Source organism: Neltuma alba, unplaced genomic scaffold (genome assembly GCF_004799145.2).
Source record: "Neltuma alba isolate B1F8T4 unplaced genomic scaffold, ASM479914v2 tig00006176_pilon, whole genome shotgun sequence".
Lineage (NCBI taxonomy): Eukaryota > Viridiplantae > Streptophyta > Magnoliopsida > Fabales > Fabaceae > Neltuma > Neltuma alba.
Genome location: NW_021634375.1, coordinates 1 through 24297, shown reverse-complemented (window position 1 = coordinate 24297; position 24297 = coordinate 1). Strand labels below are relative to the sequence as shown.

The 24297-nt window shown below is 36.9% G+C and overlaps 4 protein-coding genes across 4 annotated transcripts; 3 read left to right on the top strand and 1 right to left on the bottom strand.

Annotated features, from left to right (window-relative positions):
• Positions 1-364: 364 nt before the first annotated feature.
• LOC114749787 (flavin mononucleotide hydrolase 1, chloroplatic-like) lies at positions 365-6569 on the top strand. The gene is made up of 7 exons (XM_028938322.1): positions 365-591; positions 1403-1478; positions 4342-4393; positions 5016-5130; positions 5202-5272; positions 5497-5584; positions 6185-6569. Exons 1-7 carry the CDS (start codon positions 365-367, stop codon positions 6318-6320), a joined length of 765 nt encoding a protein of 254 aa, XP_028794155.1. The 3' UTR covers positions 6321-6569.
• Positions 6570-10042: 3473 nt separating this feature from the next.
• Positions 10043-12300, top strand: LOC114749783 (monothiol glutaredoxin-S7, chloroplastic-like). Its single transcript, XM_028938319.1, has 3 exons — positions 10043-10333; positions 10797-11066; positions 11792-12300. Exons 1-3 carry the CDS (start codon positions 10135-10137, stop codon positions 11845-11847), a joined length of 525 nt encoding a protein of 174 aa, XP_028794152.1. The 5' UTR covers positions 10043-10134; the 3' UTR covers positions 11848-12300.
• A 1220-nt stretch (positions 12301-13520) lies between these two features.
• Positions 13521-19537, top strand: LOC114749788 (uncharacterized). Its single transcript, XM_028938323.1, has 9 exons — positions 13521-13643; positions 13741-14157; positions 14848-14939; positions 15106-15803; positions 16516-16586; positions 16961-17050; positions 17166-17360; positions 17760-17919; positions 18609-19537. The coding sequence occupies exons 2-9, from the start codon at positions 13792-13794 to the stop codon at positions 18776-18778; spliced, it is 1842 nt and encodes a 613-aa protein (XP_028794156.1). The 5' UTR covers positions 13521-13643; positions 13741-13791; the 3' UTR covers positions 18779-19537.
• Positions 19538-21207: 1670 nt separating this feature from the next.
• On the bottom strand, positions 21208-24162 carry LOC114749784 (R3H domain-containing protein 2-like; the record flags this gene model as incomplete). Its single annotated transcript, XM_028938320.1, has 5 exons — positions 21208-22325; positions 22992-23089; positions 23243-23314; positions 23463-23540; positions 24059-24162. Coding segments are annotated over 5 exons (924 nt in total), but the record flags the coding sequence as incomplete, so codon positions are not given.
• Between the last annotated feature and the right edge of the window lie 135 nt (positions 24163-24297).

Sequence of the window (24297 nt, the reverse complement as noted above, 5' to 3'; positions counted from 1 at the left end):
AATCCTTTGGCACGACACAAGACGATGCTTCAGGAGTCACTGACACTTTCATTCCCACTCATGAGTCACTAACAAATCAAGAGACTGTGAGAGGCAGTGAATGCAATGGCTTGTTATAGATCTTAGGTTCGGATCAGGAGTAGCAAATTTTCTTTCCCTTAAAAAAAAAGAAAAAAAAAGAAAAGCGGTTATCCCGCCACGACGCGGGTTGGAATTTAGCAAACCCGACCCCCCGCCATTTTTGGGCCGGTTGGGCCCGCGGCTCTCGGAGACGGGGACCCGCGTCGTGGCTGTAACGACCAAAATCCAGATCGGGTGGAAAGGCCACTCAGTAGGTTGACCATAATCCCCGGACCACGGTAAAATGGCGGTGGTCTTCTCGTTGAGAGCACCCTCAATCTGCTCTAATCCGAGGCTCTCCCTCTGCCAAAATTTATACTTGAACTCGAACCTACTAAAAATGGCTAAAATCGGAGGCGTTTCATCAACTGCCACTCCCAACACTGACAGAAAACTACCCATACTTCTATTCGATATGATGGACACTGTTGTTCGTGATCCATTTTACCACGACGTCCCAGCCTTCTTCGGGTACACCAATCGTTACTCCCATTTAAACTTAGCTTCTTAATATTCAAACTCCAACTTTCGATCGGGATAGTCATTTCTCATTGTCTGGGCCGTTCAAAGTTTTCCTCGATCGCTATTGCACTGACGTTCATAATTTCATTAGTAATAAGCAGAAATTTTACAAATGCTCGGTGCTTAATCTACTCATTTGCTTTATTGTAATCAATACTCGCACGACTGACTATTCGAAACTCTAATATGTGGTGTTAACTATCGTGTTGTGCGTAGCCTAGTTTGGATTGACAAAATTTCCTATATAGACACCCAACCCATTTTATTATGCAGCTGTTCTCGAGAGTACCTTTTTTCTTTTAGATTAAATAAAGTTGGAAAGTCATGAAATTTTATGATAGAGTTAATGAATCGATATTAAAAGTGTCCTATTTAAGGGTTTAGAAAAATAGATAGTGACTTATAAAAAGTGTCCTATTTAGGATCCGAGGAGTACGTCTTTGGAAAATAGAAGCTGCCTGTCCTTCCTTTAAGTTAACAGAAGGACAGCTAAGTTGATTTTTCTACGGTTCTTTTATGCTTCAGTCTTTATTCGGGTTAGGACAATGCTACTTGTCTTTTGGAACCCTGACGTATAACGGTTTTTTTCTGCACATATCAATCTTAAACACTACATTGCTGCCTCATTTCATCTGCTGAGAGTATCTTTTATAGAATTGTTTCAGGTGATCACATCTTGTTTTATCTTCATTTGCAACCTTCCAGAATTTGTTCCCTACTTTAAACACTCTGGGTAATCACACAATTATTTCATGTTCAGAATGACTCTGAAGGAACTAATGGAATGCAAGCACCCAACTGCGTGGATGGAGTTTGAAAAGGGAATAATTGATGAGGTAAAACTCAAATTCAGAGGAAAAGAATACATACGAGTGCAGTCATGAATTAAATTATCAGCATTGGACATCTTTCACCGCCTGCTGTGTTCAAACTTGGAAGAGAAATTGAATTAGCACAACACCACTTGTGATAAGCACAACCTTCTACTCCCTTTAGTTCACGGGAGGCTTACTTCCTTCATTTTTCTTGAAGTGCGTATGGCCTACGCTTATGGTTTCTTGAAGGTTCTTCATTGCTTTGGTAATTGGGAATGTTCAAATCTATCCATCACGCAGGATTATTTTTTTCTTCATATATAGCCATATCTTGAGTAAAAGTGATTCCAACATGGGATTATTTGGACTTTGAATTCTTCTGTGTCCTTGATAAATTCTGAAACGGGGAAAAATTTGTGTCTGTGGATTAGTATTCTCAGCAAATATACGTGGATCCTATGTTCGAGTGTTTAATGAGTTGCAAACTTGCAGTGTATTTAGTTAGACCTATTTTGTCCTGGTCGGAACCAGAAACATTTTATTCTTCCAGTTTATCAGAAACTTGACCCCGAGCTGGCCAGCATGTGTGCTCAGCAGTGGGTATCACCTTGCACAAATACACGGATATAGTGCAAAGGGCTGTAAAAATTACTATCTGTTTTTCTTTTCTCGCATTTACTCAGGTTTGTCTCCATATGAGTTACTTGGGAATCTTGAAATGCCCAAGTGACTACCTAAGGATTAAGGCACTGTTATTGTGAAGGTAGATTTAGACAGATAAAAAAGGTCTAGCGTCGGACTTTACCTACTTGGACTGACCTGAATCTCTGATATGGAAAACTATGATGGACTATGGAAAGCGTGCTTCAAGGTAGGCAACCTATGGCACTTGCTTGAGGCCTCCCTTTCCGCTAGAAGCTCACAATCCCAAAGCTGCCATCAAGCCTCATCCCTTAGTGACCTTCCTAGGACTTATCTTTGGCTAAAGATATCTGCCTTAAAGAAGACTTGAGGTAGTGTTTGACCCTGGCCTGAAACAAGTCATTAGACCAGCTTGATTGCTGTCAACAACTCTGGGAAATCACTTAAAAACTTTATGATACCCAGAATTTGCTAGAGAAGGTCAATGTTCCTCTCACAAGGAACCTTCCATGACACTGGCTTTGAACTTCGGAGGATTAGACCAGGGTGCCTTCATACAAGTAAATCTTCATAATGACTTGAATCAGGGTTTTGGTACAAGGGTTCAGCTGCAGTAGCATGCGTTTGTTCTAATCCTCAACCTTCCCATGTCTCCTCGTGTCCTCCATGCATTCTAGGGGCCTCTGAAGACTTTTCACTTTAAAGACTCCCTTATGAACCCCCAACCCACCCTTTTCAGAACCTCGGGAATTATCCGCAACCACTTTCTTTCGTGCAAGGAAAGGTCTCATTTATCTTCCGAGCCTTAAGTTTAACCTTCTCTTGTCTTTTGCAGCACTTAGTTAGAACTTAGATGTGTCACTTTCTCCTATTCTAGGGCTCCTACATTTGAAACTAGAAAGAACTTTATGGTTACAACTTACAAATTTTCAATCTTATTCTAACCTTGTGTTTTCCAACTTTTTTGGATCTTGTCTGGGTGATGGGACTTCAAAGGAAAATTATATAGCAGTGATTATATTGGTTTGATATGTAAATCCAATGCATGATTTAGAGTTTGACCTTAAAACCAAATTGTGTACATGCAGGATGTTGATGGGGCCATGCTAAGTGGATCTTGACCCTGTGAGACTTGTAAGTTATAATAGAAGGAATGATAAGAAAATGGGTGAAGAGTAGATCAGTGGCAACTGGCAAGAATGTTTAGTTGTCAGCACCCGATGCATACCTCTGTCATGTAGTAGGTGATGAGAGAGGAATTGATGAGAGAGAATTTGGTCAGAGAGGACTATGATAGGAGGAGGGTTTTTGTCTGAGCCTCTGAGGAGGTTGGGGAAAATCACCTGGGCTAGGAGAGCGTTTTGTCCTTTGAAAAACATATAATTTTCTTTGCTTCCTTCTTCTTTTAATTTCCTCTGGTATGAAATCATTCTGCATTTCCTCGTGCACTTGCTGTGGAAAGGACTGCAAACTTTTACCCAGACAGTCCAATTATTTGAAGATGATTTCATCATATATACCAGTCAAAGGAAATGAAATGACATAAACGTGCAAGTCATTAGCTCCAGGCAATCTTTGCTGGTAAAGCCTGGCATTCCAATCCTTCTTTTGATGTTTGCCAGACTTCTCTCATCGTGTCAATTCATTGCAAGATTTTGAATGTGTATTTTGAAGATATTGGATGTTCTCCACTAACAATACTTAACGTCTTATTTGTTTTTTTGCCAACAATTCTTAATGTCTTATAGATCTTGTTCCTTTTATATATATATGTTATCCAATCAATTTATTACTCTTATTCTATAGTCTCTCCAATGGGCATCATGTAATATTTTGAAGTTTCCTTCCTCTTTTTTTTCTTACTTGAATATACTCCAAACTTCCCTGCAATTTTTAAATCTCTAGTAGATTCCTCTGTATATTGAAAATGTATACAAGGCTCTCAAGAATCTGAAGGGGATTTTAAGAGTATATGATGAAAAAATTTTCCTTAGAAACAGCAAGCTCTACACTCATTGCTTGGGTGTATATTGTTTCCTTTAAAGAGTTGAGTTTTTTCTTGTTCAACTGAATGCTACCATCACTTGTGTAATTCTCTAGAGTTTTGGGGGATGATGAACATGTTTTATCTTTGTTGTCTGTCATTTTCTCATGATCTATTCTCAGATCTTCTGTATGTAATGGTATAGAAGTTATATTCATCACTGCCTTTTTTTTAGCGAACTGTGTCATTTTCTTCCAGACGGAGCTGGCAAGCAAATTTTTTAAAGATGGAAGACCTTTTGATTTGGAAGGTTGGTCTAAAATTCTTGTGTCTAAAGCCTGATCTTTTAATTCAAATCTTGTGTTTTAATTTGTTTGGTAGATTGAAAGTCACTTTTTTTCTGGTGAAGTTTTGGCATATATTCATTTGCTGGGTTGCATAAGAATTGCAATATATGCGTATTAGCATACCATATATACGCCAGCGTACAGAACATCTTAGGTTTCTCGTGATTTTTTTTTTTTTTGGCAAGTGTTTTAGAAGTTGTAACAGCTGTCTCTCTCCCAGAATGCTGAAGCAGGTAACTGAGCACTGACTAGCGTCTCATTGACAGACTGAGACTGGATGTAGAAGTATTGCTTGTGTTAATCCAAGACAAATTGCTGACTTATTTTAATTTCCTGATAATTGATTTGCTATCTGCTCTGCTCCTTATGCTTCTAATTCTCCTCATAGGCATATTATATGAGTCTAATTTAATCAGGCGTGTGCTCATTTTTAAAATGCTTTTGGAGATTCAGTTTTCAACAATACAATTCAGCACTCCTGAAGTTCGTTTTATGTACTTGCTTTTGTGCTCAATGCAAGCCCCATCCCCAAACCCGCTTGGAAATCACCAAAGCCGCTGATATGTGTGTGGATGTCTATGTTAGGCCTCAAATCTTGTATGAGAAGTGGATATTCCTATATCGAAGGCACTGAAGAATTGCTTCTTGCCTTGAAGCAAAATAACTATGAGATGCATGCATTTACAAACTATCCCATATGGTAAGAGATTTGTTCTATTGTGATTTATTATTCGGTTTTGATTTCCATGATCAGAATGGTTCCTATTGTAGGTACCAGTTGATTGAGGACAAGCTGAAACTATCCAAATATTTATCTTGGACATTTTGTTCGTGTACAACTGGTATTTTACGTAATCTGGCAATTTGTTAGACTTGCCCTCTCCTGCTCACTCTGTGTGCCTTTTATGTCGATTTTGGTGTTGTCTAGGGAGAACTGGGGCAGTCTTATGATTGTACCATTTTCTTGTTGATCTCGTTGCTTGACTAGGAAATATAGAGTTTGAGATATAAATTCAAGTTATTTTGTCACCCTTACGCAGTAAAAGACAATTTATTATGTTTTCAGGAAAGAGAAAGCCCGATCCAGAATTCTTTATGGAAGTTTTGGGACATCTTGGAGTTGATCCGTCAAATTGTATTTTTGTGGATGACAGGTTCTTACACTATCTAAAACTGGATCTTTATTAAATTTTAACCATAACTAGATTACTGAACCCACACACTTCCGAATGGGGAAAAGGAAAAAAATTTAAAAATTGCATGTAAATTGAAAAGTTGCATCAATAGCAATGTAATGGTAGATTTTATTTTAATTATATGTATATGTTGATTTTTTTTCCCCTGATAAAGGCGTCCAATCGTCATCTACTTGTAACAAAATCAAGGTTAAAATTGATATCTTCTATGGTCATACTTTTGAGTTAAGGGCATAGGTCGTGGGCTAGGGAATCCATGTGATGCAACTGGAAAGGGAGCTCTTTATAAGCAAAGCAGGCATTAGTATCGTTATTTAATTCTCCATCCTACGGTTCTCTTCTTTTGGGTTTCATTTGGGCAACATGATTTTCGAATGGGGATGTGCTAAAAGTTTTGGAGACTTTTCCCCCGTCGATCCAAAACTGGTTGTGCGGCAAATGATTTTATTTTATTTTATTTCATGAAAATAGTAGGCAAACTAGACCGGAAGAGTTGAATCTTTTCAGACTGGCGTACTTGATGCTAACATGGGTATTACTTCTCCGATCCCCTTGCAGGATAAAAAATGTCGAGGCAGCCATTGAATTTGGCATCAGGGGTATACATTTTAAGAATAGTAATGCGCTGCGTGAAGAACTGTGCCTGATGGGGATTGACATTACAGCAAATGGGGATCATCATAAGCTGATCTGACACGAAAACTCATTTTCTTAAATTGAGCTCTTCCGGGGATACTTTTCATGGTGACGCTCGGGCCATATTTGGGTTGGAATAAGTCATTTTTTTAGTTTGCAAAAAAATACATGCAAAACAAGAAAAGGGGATGGCTGGTACCCAAGTTTTTTTTTTTTGGGCCTTGTACTCAAGTTATTAAAACTTAAATTAAAAAGACGTTTGGCTAACTCTAAAAGTATTGTTCAGAAGCACTTTTTAATAAATCGAGATAAACTCATTTACATATTTATTTCATATATCGTAAAAACACTTTTAAAATTATAGTTTTGTTCTTACCCATATACCCCTTAAATATGTTTAATTTTTTTTAAGTTTTAAAAGTGTATTTTTGTCCTTATAAACTTCACTAATGAAAAATGTTGAGTCAGCGATTTTAAAATGATGTCTCAACATCCATTATTTTTTGGCCCATGATGACTTTACATTCAATGACATTAATTTTTAATTTAAAATATGTAAATTTAAAAATGTTTTAAATAAAAGATTGGGGTGACTTTTTGGAAATTTTAAATTTTAAAATGTCGGCGTATTGGTATGGGATTTTTGAAATTGAGATGATTTTTTGAGAATTTTGAATTTTGAATTTATTTTATTAAAAAGTTCCCAATAAAATTTGATTCGTTTACGTCTTGACCGTTAATGACACTTCAAGATCAATATATCAATTTAATTCCAATTCCCGACAGAAAATTCAAAATTATTGTAAAAGACCTTCGTCTTCAATAATTTGTTACTGAAATCTTGTACTACCCATGAAACTAAATTAGGTTGGATGTATTGTTTAGATGGTGCGATTGAAATGAGTGAATTGCATTATTAGTTATTACTCCCTCTGTTCCTTATTATAAGAGACATTTGATGCTTATAGCATGTTCCTATATATAAAGACACTTACAGTTGTCTCTACTTTTTTGTGTTGATTTACTATTTTACCCATATTTATTATCTCCAACTCACACTCTCTCTCCCTCCAACTTCTCTTCTTTTAATAATTAATTGTTCTCTCTCATGCTCTCTCTCCTTATTAATGAGGGCGTTTTTGAAAAAATTATACTTTTTACACATTAATTGTTTTTAACTAATTTTAACTGTTTTTTTGATCAACGTACTTCGGTTATTTGTCTCTTATATAAGGAACGGAGGGAGTAATATGATATCTATCCATTTAACGACGGCTTCTTTCCTTTGAATAAACGACGGAACTCTTTTGACCAAAAAAAAAAAACAGTGAAACTCTTCATGCTATAATAAACATTTCCTTCTATTATTATCTTGATTAGTTTCCCAATGCAATTCATTTTGAAATGATTGCAAGCATTCACAGGAGATTTTTAATATCAATCCATTTGGTTTAAGAGGGAGGGAAGACATCCAAGACTATTTTGGTATTATGAATAAAGTGCAATAACATGAAAGAAACATGTCAAATTGTTGGTCATCTGAAATGAAAAATACATGCAAAAGCAATAATTCCATGTGCAAGATGAGCGACCAATACCATAACGATTTTATCACACAATCAATTTTGCAAAACCAACTTTGATATATAATAATTAAACCTTGTAATTAAAATGAGAGGACTCCTACAAAAAAATTCGTCACAGATATTATGGTATTAATATCCCAGTCACTAAATTTTTAAAATGCATTTGAAAAATAATTAATTTATTAAGAAGATGGTTATGCTTTGTCAAATTATCACAGTTGACAGTCTAATTTGATTATGCTTTTCTTCAAATATTCTTTCTTTTGTTGTCAACTTTTTTCAGATAATCATAAATGATAATATAATTTTATTAATATTACACCAAGTAATAATACACTAATTAGGAGAAATTTCTGGTTATATTCTTAAAAACATACATTAAAATCACAATAATTGTGATCCTAACCTGACCCTCTTGAATCTCAACTGGGTATTATAAGATTTTAAGTATAAAAAAAAATTGAGGTTATATTCTTAAAAGCATGCATTAAAATCACATTAAGTATAATACCCGACCGGACTGGCTTAAATCTTAACCGGGTATTATAAGATTTCAAGTATAAAGTTGAGATATGCGGATATCTAAATTTTATTTTATTTTATCAACATCTCTATTTCCCTCTCGTTGAATCCTGACAAAATATATCTTAATAAATTAGAAATAGGGGAAATTGCAAAAAAAGACCTTGGAATTGCAAAAACGCAGATAGGGACCCTTGACAACTTCACTTTGGGTTTTGACAACTTCAGGGCATATTATTCTTGTCAAAACCTAAAGTGAAGTTGTCAAGGGTCCCTATCTGCGTTTTTGCAATTCCAAGGTCTTTTTTTACAATTTTCCCTTAGAAATATAAATATATAATGACGTAAGTCCTTCAAATTTGCATTTAAAAACATAATATAAAGCAATACGCACCTATCCGTGCCATGGAAAAAGATTATAGTTATAGGTAAGTAATTACTTGTTAGGGGAAAAAAATCCTAAAAAATACTACTTAAAATTTGAATTTTCATATCAGTCTTGTGTTTTACGTTTTAATAACAACAACCCATATTTATGAAAATCTTTAATTTGAGATTTTGAAATTAAGTAGTATTTTTGAGGATTTTGCTTCTTTCAAAATCCGAAACACAGATATAAATTATTATATAGCTAGTAATAAACTAGAAAACCAAGTGTTGTGCCAGGTGTGTTTTCAATCTCTCATGTTAAAACTTAAAAGTTGAGGGGTTAATATATTTTTTAGTTCATAAAATTTCGGTTTATTTTTATTTAAGTCGCTTAAATTTTAATCGTGAGAATTATTAAGAAATTTTGAGGAAGAAATTTAATTACTAATGACAAATGATCAATTTGAATCTGTTTAGGACATGGTTATAATTCTCCCATTTCAAATCCATGATTTCAATCATTGGAATTTAGTTAGTTTTAAAACGTTAATATCTAAAAGTGCAATAGTATTAAAATCTATTAAAATGTCAACAAAAAAATTATGATGATGTGGATTTATAAGATGACGCTTGGTTAAATCTTGTATAGATAACAAAAAAGTAATAAAAAAAAAGTCTTCATATGGAGGCTGTTTTAGCCCCTTGTTTTTTTTGTCTTGGAAGTTATTCATTAGGCCACATTCTATTATCCAAATGAGATCTAATTAGATATTATTTGATGAGTTAATATCACCACTTTTAATGATATTGACGATGATACTTTAACAAATTTTGATCATTGTTGCACCTATAGGAACTAATGTTTTAAGACAGAATAAATTTAAGAGACTAAAACTATTAGTTTGAAATTTAAAGAATAGAAACTAAAATGGGTTCAAATTCCAGGAACCAAAAATATAGTAATTCAAAGTTGAAACTTTATTGTAAATTACTATTGATTCTACAAAACTCATCTGATTCTTAATATAGAACGTAATTATTAAGTTAATTTTGATTTTAAATATAAAATCTATTTATTATATTTATTATTTTTTTTCTTAAATTACCTATGTATATACTTCCCTAACCATAATAAAATAAGGAAGGGAGGAAATATATCAAGAAAAATGATTATGATATTTTAAAAAAAAATGTGATATTTTTATAATTAATTAACGTATCTAATTTTATTTAATCTAATCAAAACAAACTAGATAAATAGATATTATGTTAAGTATATGAAGAGTATTATTTCCTGGTGTACAGCCATCGGGGCCGCACACAAGCCACCGGGGAGACGAGCGAAGCAGAATAGCGTAACCCAGGCATCCAAGAGAAGAGAGAGACGAAAGAGCGATGTCTTGTGCTTGCGGAGTGAAGGCCATCCGTCTACAGGTCCAGCTTCACACATGTTCCTTGCGCCCTCCTCGTGCCCCACCATCCCAGATGCTCTCTGCTCTGACTCCCTCCCTCCCTTCCATGCCCAAGCTTCTCTTCCCCTACAAACCCCAACCCAGACCCACACTCGCAACCGCGCCCCTTCGTTGCTTCTCTGGTACGCCGCTTTCTATTTCTCCTTCTTCTCTTTTTCCTTCCTCTTCTTATTACCATTAATCACGCGTCTCGCCCCCCCCCCCTTTTTCCTCTGCCCTAGGGTTTTCAAGAATCGCTAATTCTCTGCTTGCGCCGCTCCCATTTCTCAATTTACTTGCTTATTATTATTATTATTTTTTTAATCCTTGATGTTATTATTTGCTTTCTCAGAATTCCTCTATAGATTCTCGTAATTTGCACCCACCTGTCCCGCGCGCTGCTTGAATTGATTTTTCACCGCTCCCCGGCCATTTATCTGACATTTAAATTAGTTGGATTTTTAAAAAAAAATTTCGTTAACACTGTCGCCCATCTAACTTTGGTTTTTTTTTTTTTGGACGGCGAATCTCTTTTATGAGTTAGTACTGTCTCACGGCTCTTTCTGTTTTCTGTGCCTGTTTTGGTGCCCGCACCCATTTTTACAGCGTTAACTCCTGAACTCAAGTCCACCTTGGATAAAGTCATTACTTCAAATAAAGTGGTTCTATTTATGAAAGGGACTAAAGAGTTGCCGCAGTGCGGATTTTCGAGCACAGTGGTCCAAATATTGAAATCTTTCAATGTGCCTTTTGAGACTATAAATGTCCTGGAAAATGACTTGTTACGCCAAGCTCTGAAGGAGTATTCCAGCTGGCCAACCTTTCCTCAGCTATACTTAGATGGAGAGTTCTTTGGTGGCTGTGATATCACTGTAGGTATGTCATGTTTATTCAATTCCACCTGATTTTTTTGGTTGCTTTGCTCAATTCTGCCCCACTCACGTTCCGCCATGCTAATGCTCGAATGACGACTTAGGCATATCATGCTAATAATTTCAAGTTTTCAAGAATTTGACACCTGCTAGAAGTTCAATGCTTTTTTCCCCCCTTGGTGCGTGTGTTAAGAGGAGGCGTCAAAGACCCCCAAAAAGACACTAAACAAATACGGAACTACAGCACGCGTGTGGTAGCCGCCCGCAATGCTCTTACTGAGTCTGGTTGCCCATTCTCCGGTGATTTCCCCGCTGGTGGGATAATTAAAACAAGACCAGTGGCGACTGTAATTGTTAGTGGTTAATCCGGAGCGAATGAGTTGTCTAGGAAACGACTATGATGGACTTGTAGTGTTTTATATTTGACTTGGGAAAATGAAAGTCAATTTGATAGTATCCAGTATAGTCTTGTATGTATCTCTTTCCGGAAAAGTAGTGCCCACACTGGAGGGCAGATTTTGTTTGTATAATTTTAATTCATAGAGTCTCTTAATCTTGATAACAGCACGATTTTCGCATCTTATATCATAATTTATGTGCATAAGAAGTTGCCATTCATGGGAAATATCCTTATCCATGACCAAAAATGTAGTGGATTTCGAATGATGCTGGTTTTATGTATTCAATGCATTCATGGCTTGCACTGCGTCACGTTTTGTTTGGCTGCAGAGGCATATCAGAGCGGAGAATTGCAGGAACTGCTGGAGAAGACGATGTGCTCCTGAAGCATCCTTTAGCAATTCATTCATGCTGGCTGCCTATTGCGATTACTGCACCGCAATCATCCTTGGTATTTGGGTGCAAACCGGTCAAGGTGGCTGATGAGAATCAAGAATATCTCACCGAATCAACTATTGTTGCTTTGTATTGTGTCCACGACCTTTGTTCAGTTCAATCATTTTTACCTCCCTCGCTTTGTACAGCCTTTCAAGTGTGCCATGTGTTTTCAGTTCAGTAAAGCAGTCTGCTTTGTTGTCCGCATCTTTTATCTTAATATTTTCCTTTTATTTCTATGAACCCAGATTTTTTTGGAATGTTTTATAAGTAACTTTTCAATAATGATTTATGAAATATAAGTTAAGTATGTAAGAATTTTGTCTTGATTCATGTTAGATGTGCTTATTGATACTTATGATTGTGATTCAAAGAGGCGCTAATTCAACTGCACAATTCAACGTGCCACACTTTGTGTGAAAGATTTTTTTGATTTATTATTTTGTATGACATAAAAGAGTAAATACAAGAAGAGTAGACAGATAAGGAAAATTAAAATGCGTTAATGATGGAGTTTTTTTCTTGTTTTCTTTGACAAGAAAATGATGGAGTTTACATTCAGCAAGAGAGTTTTGAATTAAGTTTTAACGTGTTGCAACTTTGAAGAGGGACGAGGTAGTGGGAAAGTAGGTGAGCAAGCTCCGAACTCAAGCTTAGTCATCCCCAAATAGCAGACCCCCCAACCACCAGTCGACCACTTTGACAATGGTAATCATCATTTGACTTTAAAAAAAGCTGCACAAATGAAAGGCACAGAGCTGTAATATTATTGCCGCTTGTCACACCATAGTTCATCAAATAAACTTGGTAGTGAATATTTAAAGCTTACATTCCTGCATTTGAAAAATGGCTTTAAGAAATTCATTTCAAAGCATATATGACTAATTTTTTGATTGCAATTCCATGAACTTAATCTCAGTCGTGTTTTATTAATTGAGTTTAATACTAGTCGTTTCTTTATTTATATGCGTATATCTGAAGGTACGAAGCAAATTAATAAATTACACACATGCATAATTTAAAACTGTTTGTTAAAAATAATTATTTTTGCAATCTGTTGTTTTGGGATGGACTGATCCAAATTCTTCTTCACATGTTCTTTCCTCTGCCGGGGAAAGCATTAAAGTTCAGCAGTTCACGAAACAGGAGCTGGTCCAGCTGTCAAAAAAGAAAAAGGCTAGTTGGCTAAGCGTCATCTACCAGTCTGCCATGTGTGCACAAGACCGCAAGTGGCTTAAAAAGCAAACGCCTTTAATGAATAAATTTACCTACTCTTATTTAATTTTATTACAAAACATGTCCTCCAGAGCCTGTTTCGTGCTCGGAGCGATGATCGGCATCACGAATGTGGGATAAAATTTAATTCATTCAAAATTAGTTTTAATAACTTAGATTAATAATTTTCAAATAAAAATCTATTTTTTAAGGACTTATACTTAAAACTTTATATTTATTATAAATGATGTACCTATTAAAAAAATATTTTTTAACTGATTCGGTCTTTGTCCTCCTGGTAGCGTGGAAAGCCGGGTTTATGAAGAAAATGAATAAACTTTTTTTTTTTTGGGCGGGGGGGGGGGGGGTTGTTGCGCTGCGCCGCTGCGAGGAGGAGGCATGGTCCAGAATTACCCTGATTGGCTGTCCAAACTCTGAGACGAGGCAAAAGCAAAATCACAAAAGCAGACAGCAAGGGGAACTCAAATTTCTCCCTCTCTACCTCTCGTGCTGGCTAGCTTGCAGCCTTCAGGTGTGAACATTCCTTTCTTTATTCTTCATCCTTCCCTTCTCTTACAGCTACGCATCGAGGCCTGGAGCACGTAACCCTCGCATCCTTCTTGGTGCAGCACACAAACAAGCACGATCCTTCTTCCATCCTAAAGCGAGATCTTTTCTTGATGGCTTGCCCTCTAAATTCCATCCGCTATAATGGCTCCCTTTGCGCCTGCCCACCTGGCTACCTCCTTATTCGCCCCTCCAACAACTGCACCCTCTTCACCGCTAACTCCTCCATTGCTACTGAATCCGGAGTCGACTACTATGCTCTCAGCTTTCCGGAGACCATCTTTGCCTTTGATTCCATCAAGAAGTTTACGCAGTCCCAGGCTGTGTTCTTGGAGGCTACCCTCGTCATGCTTCTGTCTTGGCTTCTCCTCTGTTTTTTCTTGAGGTTTACGAGCCTTGGAGATGGCTCTACTGTATGGTTTAACATCAGATGGTGGATTAGTCGTTTGGATGTTTGTTTTGCCACAAGGCATTGGCTGGTTAGTCTTGCCCCCCCCCCCCCCCCCAAAAAAAAGGAAAAATCCTAAAGGGGCTTTATTTGTTTCACTCATCTGCTAATCCTACCATCATTCTTCACTCACTTATTTCCTTCTTCCTTCTATTTTTTCATCTAAACTACCCTTCACCATGGCTTCCGTCGACTGTCAAGCATAGGGATGCTGATAAAAGATTGAGGAATTCAAGCTCTATTTTGCGTCCCATTTTTCTCAGCTATGCATGTCATTAACTAGTCACTTACTGGGGCCTATTTCCTGTATTCGGGATAAAAGAAGCTCCTTGATTTCACCTTCCTTAATTTATTGGTAGCGCAAAAATACAGCTTACAGATATGGTTGGATCAACATCACCACTTAGGCTAGCCAGATCCTGTGATTCGTATCTATTGCTTCCCATATCATGTTCACTTCATTCCCATACCAAAGGCATACAAAAAACTGCAATCTTGTTTGTCATTACGATAATTTCACATCTCACAGTTTTTCGTGACTGGTTTATGTGGTTACATCTCTATTCAATTTGAAATCCACGTCACTTGACGTGGACCTGCAAGAAATTTTGAATTGTCTGTGAATATAATGCAACGCCTGCTTCATCATCCTATTATAGGTGTGCTTGTTAAACTTATGTGAGAAGAATAATTTATCTATAACTGCTATTTTCTCGTATAGGATGATCAGAAGGTAGTTAAAAAGCGCAAAACAGAACTTGGCGGAACCTTCTCCATAGCAAGTTGGATACTGTTTATTGGTTTATTTGCTGCGTGAGTATCTGATAACTTTTGTATTTAAAGAATTAGAATTAGAATATTTTTAAGGGCATCTTCTTTTTTTTTTTTTTCCCCCGCCCCTGGGAAGTATCTAACCTCGGTTTCCTTTCTGCCAAATGCCTTCTGTTTTTTTTTTTTTTTTGATTCGACCTATCATCAGGTTGCTGTACCAGATCATATCAAAAAGAACAATTGAGGTGCATAATGTGAGAGCTACAAGCAGACCGGAATTAAATTCATTTATGAATGACATGGAGTTCAACATCACCACTATTTCTAGCATGAGCTGTTCAAATCTACGTGATCTGGGTAGCTTAGTTACCGGAAATCCTGGATTTATTGATCAAAGAGTTGCTTCTCTATCGACTTTGGCAAACTACTCCTGCCACAACTCAAGCAAGGGCCCAACCATAACACTTAAATGTAAAAACTGCAAGCTGGCTCATGATAACATGTACATTTCTTGGCATTTTGCTGATCTTCCCAATAATCCTGCCACCGCTGTTGGGTTTGAGTTCAATCTCTCTGCAATGGATGATTTAAACAAGTACGTGAGTTTTGTTAGTGGAACCCTAAAAAATGGAAGTGCTTTTGACGATAGACCAGTTACATTCAGAGGGAGGGAATCAAATATTTTAAAATTTAATTTGTTCCCTCGAATATACCATAGTTTACATGATTTGAAGCTAATCCAACCTCTGTTTCATGAGTTCCTGCCTGGCTCGATTTATCGTGATACAAATCAACTGCAGGCATCCCTCGAAAGTTCTGTTGATGGACTATTAAATACTACATTGTACATCAATTTTCTATCTTCTTATATTGTGGAAATCAACAAGGAGAATATCATGGGTCCGGGTAAATATCTTTTGCCAACTTGTATACGTACTTGACTGTCAATCTGCAATTTTTCTAAGTTCCATATGAATTTCATGTTCACAGGAGCACTTTCAGTCCTGCCTAATTTCCTCATTTCCTTACGAAATACTTCTGGCTCCTCACTTTCAAGTCAATCTGGCTAACCTTATGATCTCTCTAAATTTTACCCACTCTCACCAGCACACAGACACACATTATAAGTATGAGGTTTTATAATATGAGCAAGTGGGGCTGCTTACATTATCAGTCTTTGGGTCCTGGTGTTAGATTTGCTTGTTGGCCTTGGGGTTAGGTGATCCAGTAGCTTTTCCTGGAACTATGCGTCTCTAGTTGGTTATTGTTTTGATCCTTTGATTGTTAGAATGTTGAATTGATATTGAATCTTGAGAGCTCGGTTCCTTACCCCTTGATCCCCTTTTCTGTCTTGCATGAGGATGTCTCGTCAAACTAACATGCCGTATTTGTTGTACTAATTTGGGCAATTAAGGTTATGGAGCCATTGAGGCATTATTATTATTGTTGTTGTTGTTGCTAGGATGCTGCTTTCTGTTATGAAATTTTAACTGTCTCAGAAATTTTGTATTACTGATTAGATAACATATCGTCATATCCTTCAGACAAATATACTTATATATCAATGTTGCTTCGAACTGACATCTATCATTCTATCCTTTTCTGTTGCGAGGTGCAGTGAGCTTTCTTGCAGATCTTGGTGGCCTGTATTGCATTAGCATAGGCATTTTTTTCTACCTGTTGATACAAGTATGATTTTGGTTCCTTTAGTCTTTCTCAGTATTATTATACCTATGATTTCTTAATATTCAACCTTCGCACTTTATAACTGTCTCTCAAATAAGACAAGCAAGTAGTTCGTTCATTTTTCAATTGTATATAAAGACTCCAGCGCAGATCTATGGCCACCTACATGCATTGTGGTGGAAATTGTAACGCAAAAAAATGTTCTGGTTTTGTATAAAACTGATTTGTTAAGATTTTTAAAACATCCGTTCATGCTATGACTTTCTATGTGGCTATCCTTTTATAGATGTTGCGTTCTATATTAGATGATGGCGAATGGCTGATAGCAATCATAATTCTCTTATGACTCATGCGGTCCATATTTTGTTAAATTGTAGTGTGAGTACAGGATAAAGAAACTCCGAAATGAGGATAGTGTTTTGCGGAGAATTAGAAATCAGCACAAAGCTCGAGAGCATTGGAACAAAGTAATTTCTTGCTTGGCTGATTAAAAGATTTCTTATATGTCATGCTATTAACTTTTGATTATATATCCTTTTGAATTGTCGGACTGAATGACCGATAATTTCTGCGTTTAATTAGTTGAGAAAATATGTAATGTACACATACGGCTATAACACTGGAGATGACATATACAAGAACTCTAAAATGGAATCAAGTTGCAGTGGGCTTATGTTGCAATCAATTCGTGGAAGTGGGTCATCATGTAAGCGAAGGCAACAAAGCAGAACAGATTCAATTAGTTTTTACAGGAAACCCAGTGGAACTGCAACCAAGGTAAAGCTTCTGTATCCATTCTAAAACTAAGCTAATTTAGGTGTTGTTGCATTTTGGGTCGATCTCTCTCTGCTTTTCTTGAGGTTGGTTTGTATGACATGGATCATTGTGAAAAATAGCTTAAAATGGTACATTTGTACTAGTATATATACTGGAATATAAATTGGCCGTAAGTTTTGGAAAACATGACGTTGTTCTTAGGAGATTAGGCTGTATGATCTCCGCATCTCCATCATATCATACTGACCACTTCTCTCAATAAGATGATCTTTAGGTATGTAGTATCGTTTATGTAATCAGCAGTAGGTTTGAAGTTTTCCTTTCAAAATTAAATGAGAATTGACGCTGCACTGTCGCAAGAAATTATTTATGTTCATCTTTCAATGCTTCCTTTTCCAGTCATTGAGCTGCAAACCACTTGAATCCACAAATGACCAGAAAAAGCATTCAGAAAATGTATCAAAGCAGCAGAGTGTTGGTTCAAGTAAAGAAATGGCGCGGTCTCAACCTCAAGAATCTTCTTTCATTGATAACTTCATTCCACCACCACCTTCACTAGGTAGAAATTAATTTCTGTTTGGGTTAGCATGCTTATTATAGTAAATGTTATTTCCCATGACAATTCACAAAATCCTTTGTTGGAACATGCTTTCTAATTAAAAAATACTGCAAATTGTTACTTTGTTGAGCCTCTGAAACTGAAATTGTCGATCCTGTATTTACTTACCATCATAATGTTTTCCATGGTTCTACAAATTCTCTTGCCTGTGATCTCTCATTCTACATCTGTTACTCTAAGATCATAGGTCATGGCATGGCTACTGGTTCTGCAGCTGTTAGGTCTCTGTGTTAATTACCACAGTACATAGATTAGACTAACAGAATTAAGTTACTTGTAACATAAATAAATCTTACTAATAGAAATAAATTATACTAAACTTGATATAACTATGTTATGTAGCTTGAGCTTTTTAATTATCATGTATAGTCAAACCTTAATATGGTCATGGCAAAATTATATGTTAAACTTTTATATTCACATCCCATACGTTATGCGTTTGAGTTATGCATAAAAAAATGATTGCAAATGCTTTATAGCTGTTCGACTTCTGACTACCATTCATTTTCTTAATGTTGTTTAGTTATTTATTTTCAGCAATTTTGCCAATCTTTTTGCTTACTAATTTTTTAATGTTATTGAATGCTTTTGATACCTCACATACATTTAACTTGTCATTTGTATGGCAGAATTTAAGAGTGATTCTGAAATGGACATGTCTGATGTCAAGAGGAATCTAAAACGTTTACATGAGTATAATGTAATGCTAAGGGAAAACTTGGTGGCTAGGCAGTCTCTGCTTCATTCTCCATCATCTAGGCATTCATCTCAAGTAAACAGTAATCAAGGTGAAGTTTAACCAGGTTTTTCTCTGGGGAGTGACGAAGATGAACTGAGAGCAGGCATTGGTAAAGAGAATCATCATCGATGCATGGATTTAATTCTGATATGGGAGTTGGTCCTTGATCGAAACAGTAGTTGGAAGTAATGATCAGAAAATATTCTGTATGAACCTCTGAAACATGTAGCAATGTAGCATTCCAGGCTAGATTCTGCTGCATTCAAAGCTGCTGGATGGATAAAGCATGGTGATCAAAGTTTTCATGATTTTGTCTGGTATTCTTTCATGTTCTTCTCAGATTGATCTTTTCTATGGTCGTGGATGTACTGTTTGTCATGAAACCATATAGCTGATGTTGGCATGGTGTCTGGTATTCTCAAATATTGGTGGAGCTATTTGCATGTCTATCTTGCAAATTAATTAGTTAGCCAGCCATCAAAAGATCCATTGGTGCATGCTAGACCATATCAATTAGGTTGGAAGAAGCAGGTTTGGTGCTGTTGGCGATATAATTGTATTGATCCTGGAGCGTAAAAAAGTTTAGGCACAGATCTCTATTTAGGTCTCCATGTGCATTTTCCTTTCGGGTAGATAAATGTGTATCTTGTTTGTATTTGCATGTTTCAAAAGTAATTATCAAACACGCCTCATCTAAAACTAGGCGGCCATCATGCAGTATTTGAAAATTTAGTCATATTGTTCATAACTTGTAAATAGTATTGCTTATTATAAATTTATAATGTCTTGTTGTGATATTGTCACATTCCAATCTGATTCCATCTACTTTTTGGTAGCCTTCTCAAGTCTGAAAAGCAAGCATTGATTTATGTATTATTCATGAGTCCCAACCGTGGAAATTTGTCCCGCCATATTTGGCGAGTGGGGTGGGAAAAGAGCTTATACATATAATGGGAGTAGTTCCATTCAGAAAGCATTTGGGTCCCCTCAACCAGTTCAGGGGATCTCTTCATAGCCTTTACATAAGGTAAATCCAGTCGATCTGATCATTTTGTGGATGCCAAGGAGCCACAATGCATTTTCAGCGTGGAACAATCTGATTGCATTGTTGGAAGCAGAGCAGGACAAAGACCAATTCCCTTCAATCATTTCTACTCTCTTTCTCCTATGCATCCCTCCAGCTCAATTTCTATGTCAGTATCTGTGACTCTGTTCCCACTGCCCATACAAAAACCATGCACCCCTGTTAAAGCATATAAGCCATATATTTTCTGTGTTCTAACTTGCACCACTTCTAGAGATGCTTGTATAGCTATGCCCGCTGCCCGCTTACCGAAAATCAGGAATCTTACTTTTAATGGTGAAATCAGGGAAACAGGAGAAGTGTGAACTTCACACCGCTTTGATGGGATTCTTGTGTACAAACATCGAATACACCAATTTATTCCTGCCAATATAGCCATAAGAGGCGACGATGGTTCTCACGAATAAGAGGGATGTATAGTCTCCGTTAAATCTGATTCCAAAGCCAACATTCTCCCAAGCCATCTGACCAGTTTGATGAAGAAATGAAATCAAGTATGAATCCATGTTTTGAGCGTCACCTTCGCTGGTCCTCTCTCATCTCCTCCAACGTGGCCCTTTGACGGTGGACAACTGACATTATCTCAAATGAGGCAGTGAAGACACCCAATACTCCTCTGGTCCTAAATATAAGACTCTCATACTAGTGTGTATAAAAGTTTTATATTTAGGATCGAAGGAGTACCCGAATGTATATGCGACCTTTATAAACTCCAAGTTTCTGTATTATGCCTCAATAGTGTGGCAGGTATGGGAAAATAAAATGTATCTCTATCGATATAATGCTGATGACATTACGGAGCAAGTATGTCAACTCAACATAATCTCTACTTCTAGGAGTATCCTTTATCCTAGATGCACTGGGAATTATCAAACCTTAGGCTGCCGAAGGCCATACCTCTAGGAGGAACAAGAATTCAATCAGAAATGGGAGCCGGTTCATTCTTGGTTCCATCCCACCAATTTTGGCCCAAAATTTTTTTCGATTTTAACAAGTGAATTTACAAGTTCAACTAACTCATTTTCAAAATATGAAGCTGACGAAATCTTTAGAAAATCTCTCATTTGTTTTGATGTGATACCATTACTTGATATGCTTGCTCTTTAGCTCAAGCTGCACGAGGAAATACTGTTTCTGCCGCCGTTAAAATGTTATGCAACTGCAACCATGCATCGTGACAAATATGGGAATATGGGTTACGTCGGCGGGTGCGTGACTCGGCCAATATCCTGTCACTTGCCGCACGTCCGTAGACTGTCCAGTGCAGGCAACAAGGAATTGGCTTCATAATGTTTCATAATTCTATGATTCAATAATAATTTTATAAAATATTAAATACAAACCGCTCAAAATTTGATCCCATAGTTGAAACGTGTAGGGGAGAAAGAGTGGAGTAATACGCAAGTGAAGAGAAGCCAAACTCTAAGCAACAATGGGTCTCGTCATAGTGATTACACAGCGTTAACAGAAGAACCTGAATGGGAAATATGTTACATTAAAAATAAATACAACCCCTCCCCGTGAAGAAATGACCCGTTAAACCCAGCACGGTAGAAGGTCCGCGTCATTAAAGAAAACCTAGACGTTAACAGAACACAATAGACATCTACAATAAAGACGGGACTGCAAGGGTTGCGAAGTTTGGGAGACCGAACCCCATGCAGCCAACTCAGTTTCATAAACCACAGCAGGTCGACATGATACAGCTTCTTCTCGCTCTTCGAGGATACCAGTGAACCGGATTGTTGCTCAACTTGCTACGTCAGATTCAGTCATAACTGAGAAACCATCATAATACTAGGATAGTCCTTCGCCGGCGTGTCGCCAGAAAACATCAGGAATTTTAAGTAAAATGTGATCATTATTCATTCCGCTCATCAACAATATTGAAACCTGGCTGCAGCCCTGCGGATGTTCCATCAAGAGCATGGTACAAAAAATTTTCTCCCCCTTATTCTGTGTAGCTCTTTTTTAGTTCTCTACCACTACTAGAAGCAGAAGCAGCATCCTTCCCAGAGTGCACTCCCAAAGCATGGGCAAAGATTCTCCTCGCAGCTCCCAAGTGCTCCATTTTCATGTAGTCTTTACTTGCCCTATTGCCGTGTTTTACATGTTGGGAGACTTGTGGTTTGTCAGCATTCCTTTCGTTGGATGAGGAGGAGTCGGAAGTGCTATCATTTCTTATTCCGCTGTTTGAGTTCCTTTTTGGGTGTATAGACTCTTCCGGACCTTTCACAAGGTTGGACTCTTGACTGTTCTTATCTTGATCATCTGATACATCCGTACATACTCTATCCTTCATATTATTGGTAGGCAAGCCATTCTGATTTTTTGAGTGGATGCTTTGACCTAGTGCATGAGCAATCATTCGGCGGGCAACCACAGGCACGCTTCGGGGCTTCCGTTCACCAGACCCTTTCACATCATCCAAATTCATGGAAAAAATTCGCTCACGAGAAATCAAATAAGCTTGTTTCCTCTTCTCTAGTGACTGTTGGATCGATGGTATAGTTGTTTGAGAGGCTGAAAAAAAGCAGCAGAAATATGAAGGCCTGCTCAAGTGAGTGTGCCACACTTAATTTCATCAAGAAAAAATTTTCCCAATCATTCGCCGTGACGTCCCTAGTTTCCCCAAATTTCTTCCAGTTCTGCCTCAAAATCCCAAACCCCTGTCATCCTCCATAAACTTCTCCAATCCACAAGTCACTTCCCATTCTCAAGTTCTTGCTTAGTTCAATCCAATAGCTCTTACAAAACTGTATTAATTCCATTTCAAAATCCCTAATTCCTTTTACCAAGTCTCGCACACTCCAAATTCTTCTCCCATCTAGATATTCTTCCCCAACTTTTCAATCAAACATCCCCGAGTTCTTTCCCCCGCCCTCAATTCCTAATTGAAAGTGTTTTTTGAGATAAAATTTGGAAATATCAGCTGAAATTTGAGGTTTTCAAATTGATAATTAACAAAAATTAAAGCATGAGGCAGTATTGTGTCAAAGACTTAATGGACCAAACATGAAGGCAGCAAAATGACACTCAAACGGAAAGTGAAGAAAACCTAAATCATAAGATAGTATATTATATTTTACTCATTTATTAACCATGGAAGATTCTATAGCCAAGATCAATATAGTGCAGAACATACTACAGTAAGTGACAGCAAGGAGAATAAATGGCTGCATGTATTACCCGGAATGGTTTCTTTTCTCCTTAATATTTGGTGTGATGAATTCAGATATTGAGGCTCATCATATTCCCAGAGGATATCACTAACCAGGATGGGAGGTCTGCAATATATCCACATACACAGATTATTTTATGAGAGACCTCAGAAGCATTGTTGATTTCTTCAAATGTAGAGAGACTGGTTAGATAAAATAATCTACTTGATACTTGATTTAAAACAGTGAGAAGGACAAGATTCCTTTTATTTCACATACATAGATGTCTCCGGACACCTCACCAGAACCAAATGGCGATCATCTCCTTCACCAACAGATTCATGCGCAAACCTGACACCAATAGCAAAACTATCAATTTTTTTCTCCAAAAGATACAAATTAAAAAAAAGAAAGAAAAGAAAAGAAGAACAACAATAAAGAAACCAAATTGGAAATTAGAGGTCAAGTTGCACAGAAATAAAATTTATAAAAAGAATACCCAAATATCTCTGCAAGACGATGTAAGAGAAGACGACTATAAGAGTTCATTGGCTCCAATTCCAAGACCCTATCTGAACTACAATTCGAGAAAAAACATAGATCAAGATTCAAGACATAGATATGATACAAGGGGAAAAAGGTTCTAACCTTTGTCTGCTATGTATTAAATTGAGGATGCATACACTGAAGTGGCACAAAAACCACCTACAATGAGATGCTACAAAAGACCAATAAAACAAAATGCTCGTCCCCCACAACATCTCTTCTTTTATCTATGAACTAAGGCACAGACTTAAAACAGTTCAATTTTATGTAAGTGTGATTAAGAGATGCACTACTATGTTTTTCAAATTAATAAGAAACATAGAACAGCAAACATTTTTATAAGCCATCCCCCAGGGTCCAGGTCCAAATGCAACGAAAATGAAAGGAGGAAAAAATAGGGAGAGTATGATCCACTGGGCATCCATATTTGTATATTACCATGCTCAAGGAAAAATTATTAGCATCATTAAAACCTTTTACTTTCCTATCAATGGCTTGGACTAAATCTCAGCCTCAAAATCAGTGAAAAGATGTCTCATAAATTGTTACCCTGTGTTCTCATCCTGAAGGGAGTTAATTAGGGCTTCTTCCATAGTGAGAACTAGATGCTTGCAAGGAAGATTGTCCTTGACAAGAGAAGCCAATTCCTCGACCTGCAAACAACATAGATGTTCAAAAATATACCTCGGGGAAAATAGTCCCAAGTACAAGTTCAAAAAATTTTACAGCAATGTGAAAGCAAATAAAAATCAACAACACAGAATGGAAAAATAGCGGCATTCAGAAAA

What these genes read in the sequence shown, in the direction of transcription:
- LOC114749787 (XM_028938322.1), top strand. Translation starts at nt 365, where the DNA reads ATGGCGGTGGTCTTCTCGTTGAGAGCACCCTCAATCTGCTCTAATCCG. An exon ending in ATTTTGTTCGTGTACAACTG is followed by an intron (nt 5,273 to 5,496) that starts GTATTTTACGTA and finishes TTATGTTTTCAG; the next exon opens with GAAAGAGAAAGCCCGATCCA. An exon ending in TGTATTTTTGTGGATGACAG is followed by an intron (nt 5,585 to 6,184) that starts GTTCTTACACTA and finishes ATCCCCTTGCAG; the next exon opens with GATAAAAAATGTCGAGGCAG.
- LOC114749783 (XM_028938319.1), top strand. Translation starts at nt 10,135, where the DNA reads ATGTCTTGTGCTTGCGGAGTGAAGGCCATCCGTCTACAGGTCCAGCTT. An exon ending in GCCCCTTCGTTGCTTCTCTG is followed by an intron (nt 10,334 to 10,796) that starts GTACGCCGCTTT and finishes CCATTTTTACAG; the next exon opens with CGTTAACTCCTGAACTCAAG. An exon ending in TGGCTGTGATATCACTGTAG is followed by an intron (nt 11,067 to 11,791) that starts GTATGTCATGTT and finishes GTTTGGCTGCAG; the next exon opens with AGGCATATCAGAGCGGAGAA.
- LOC114749788 (XM_028938323.1), top strand. Translation starts at nt 13,792, where the DNA reads ATGGCTTGCCCTCTAAATTCCATCCGCTATAATGGCTCCCTTTGCGCC. An exon ending in TTTTCTACCTGTTGATACAA is followed by an intron (nt 16,587 to 16,960) that starts GTATGATTTTGG and finishes GTTAAATTGTAG; the next exon opens with TGTGAGTACAGGATAAAGAA. An exon ending in CCAGTGGAACTGCAACCAAG is followed by an intron (nt 17,361 to 17,759) that starts GTAAAGCTTCTG and finishes TTCCTTTTCCAG; the next exon opens with TCATTGAGCTGCAAACCACT.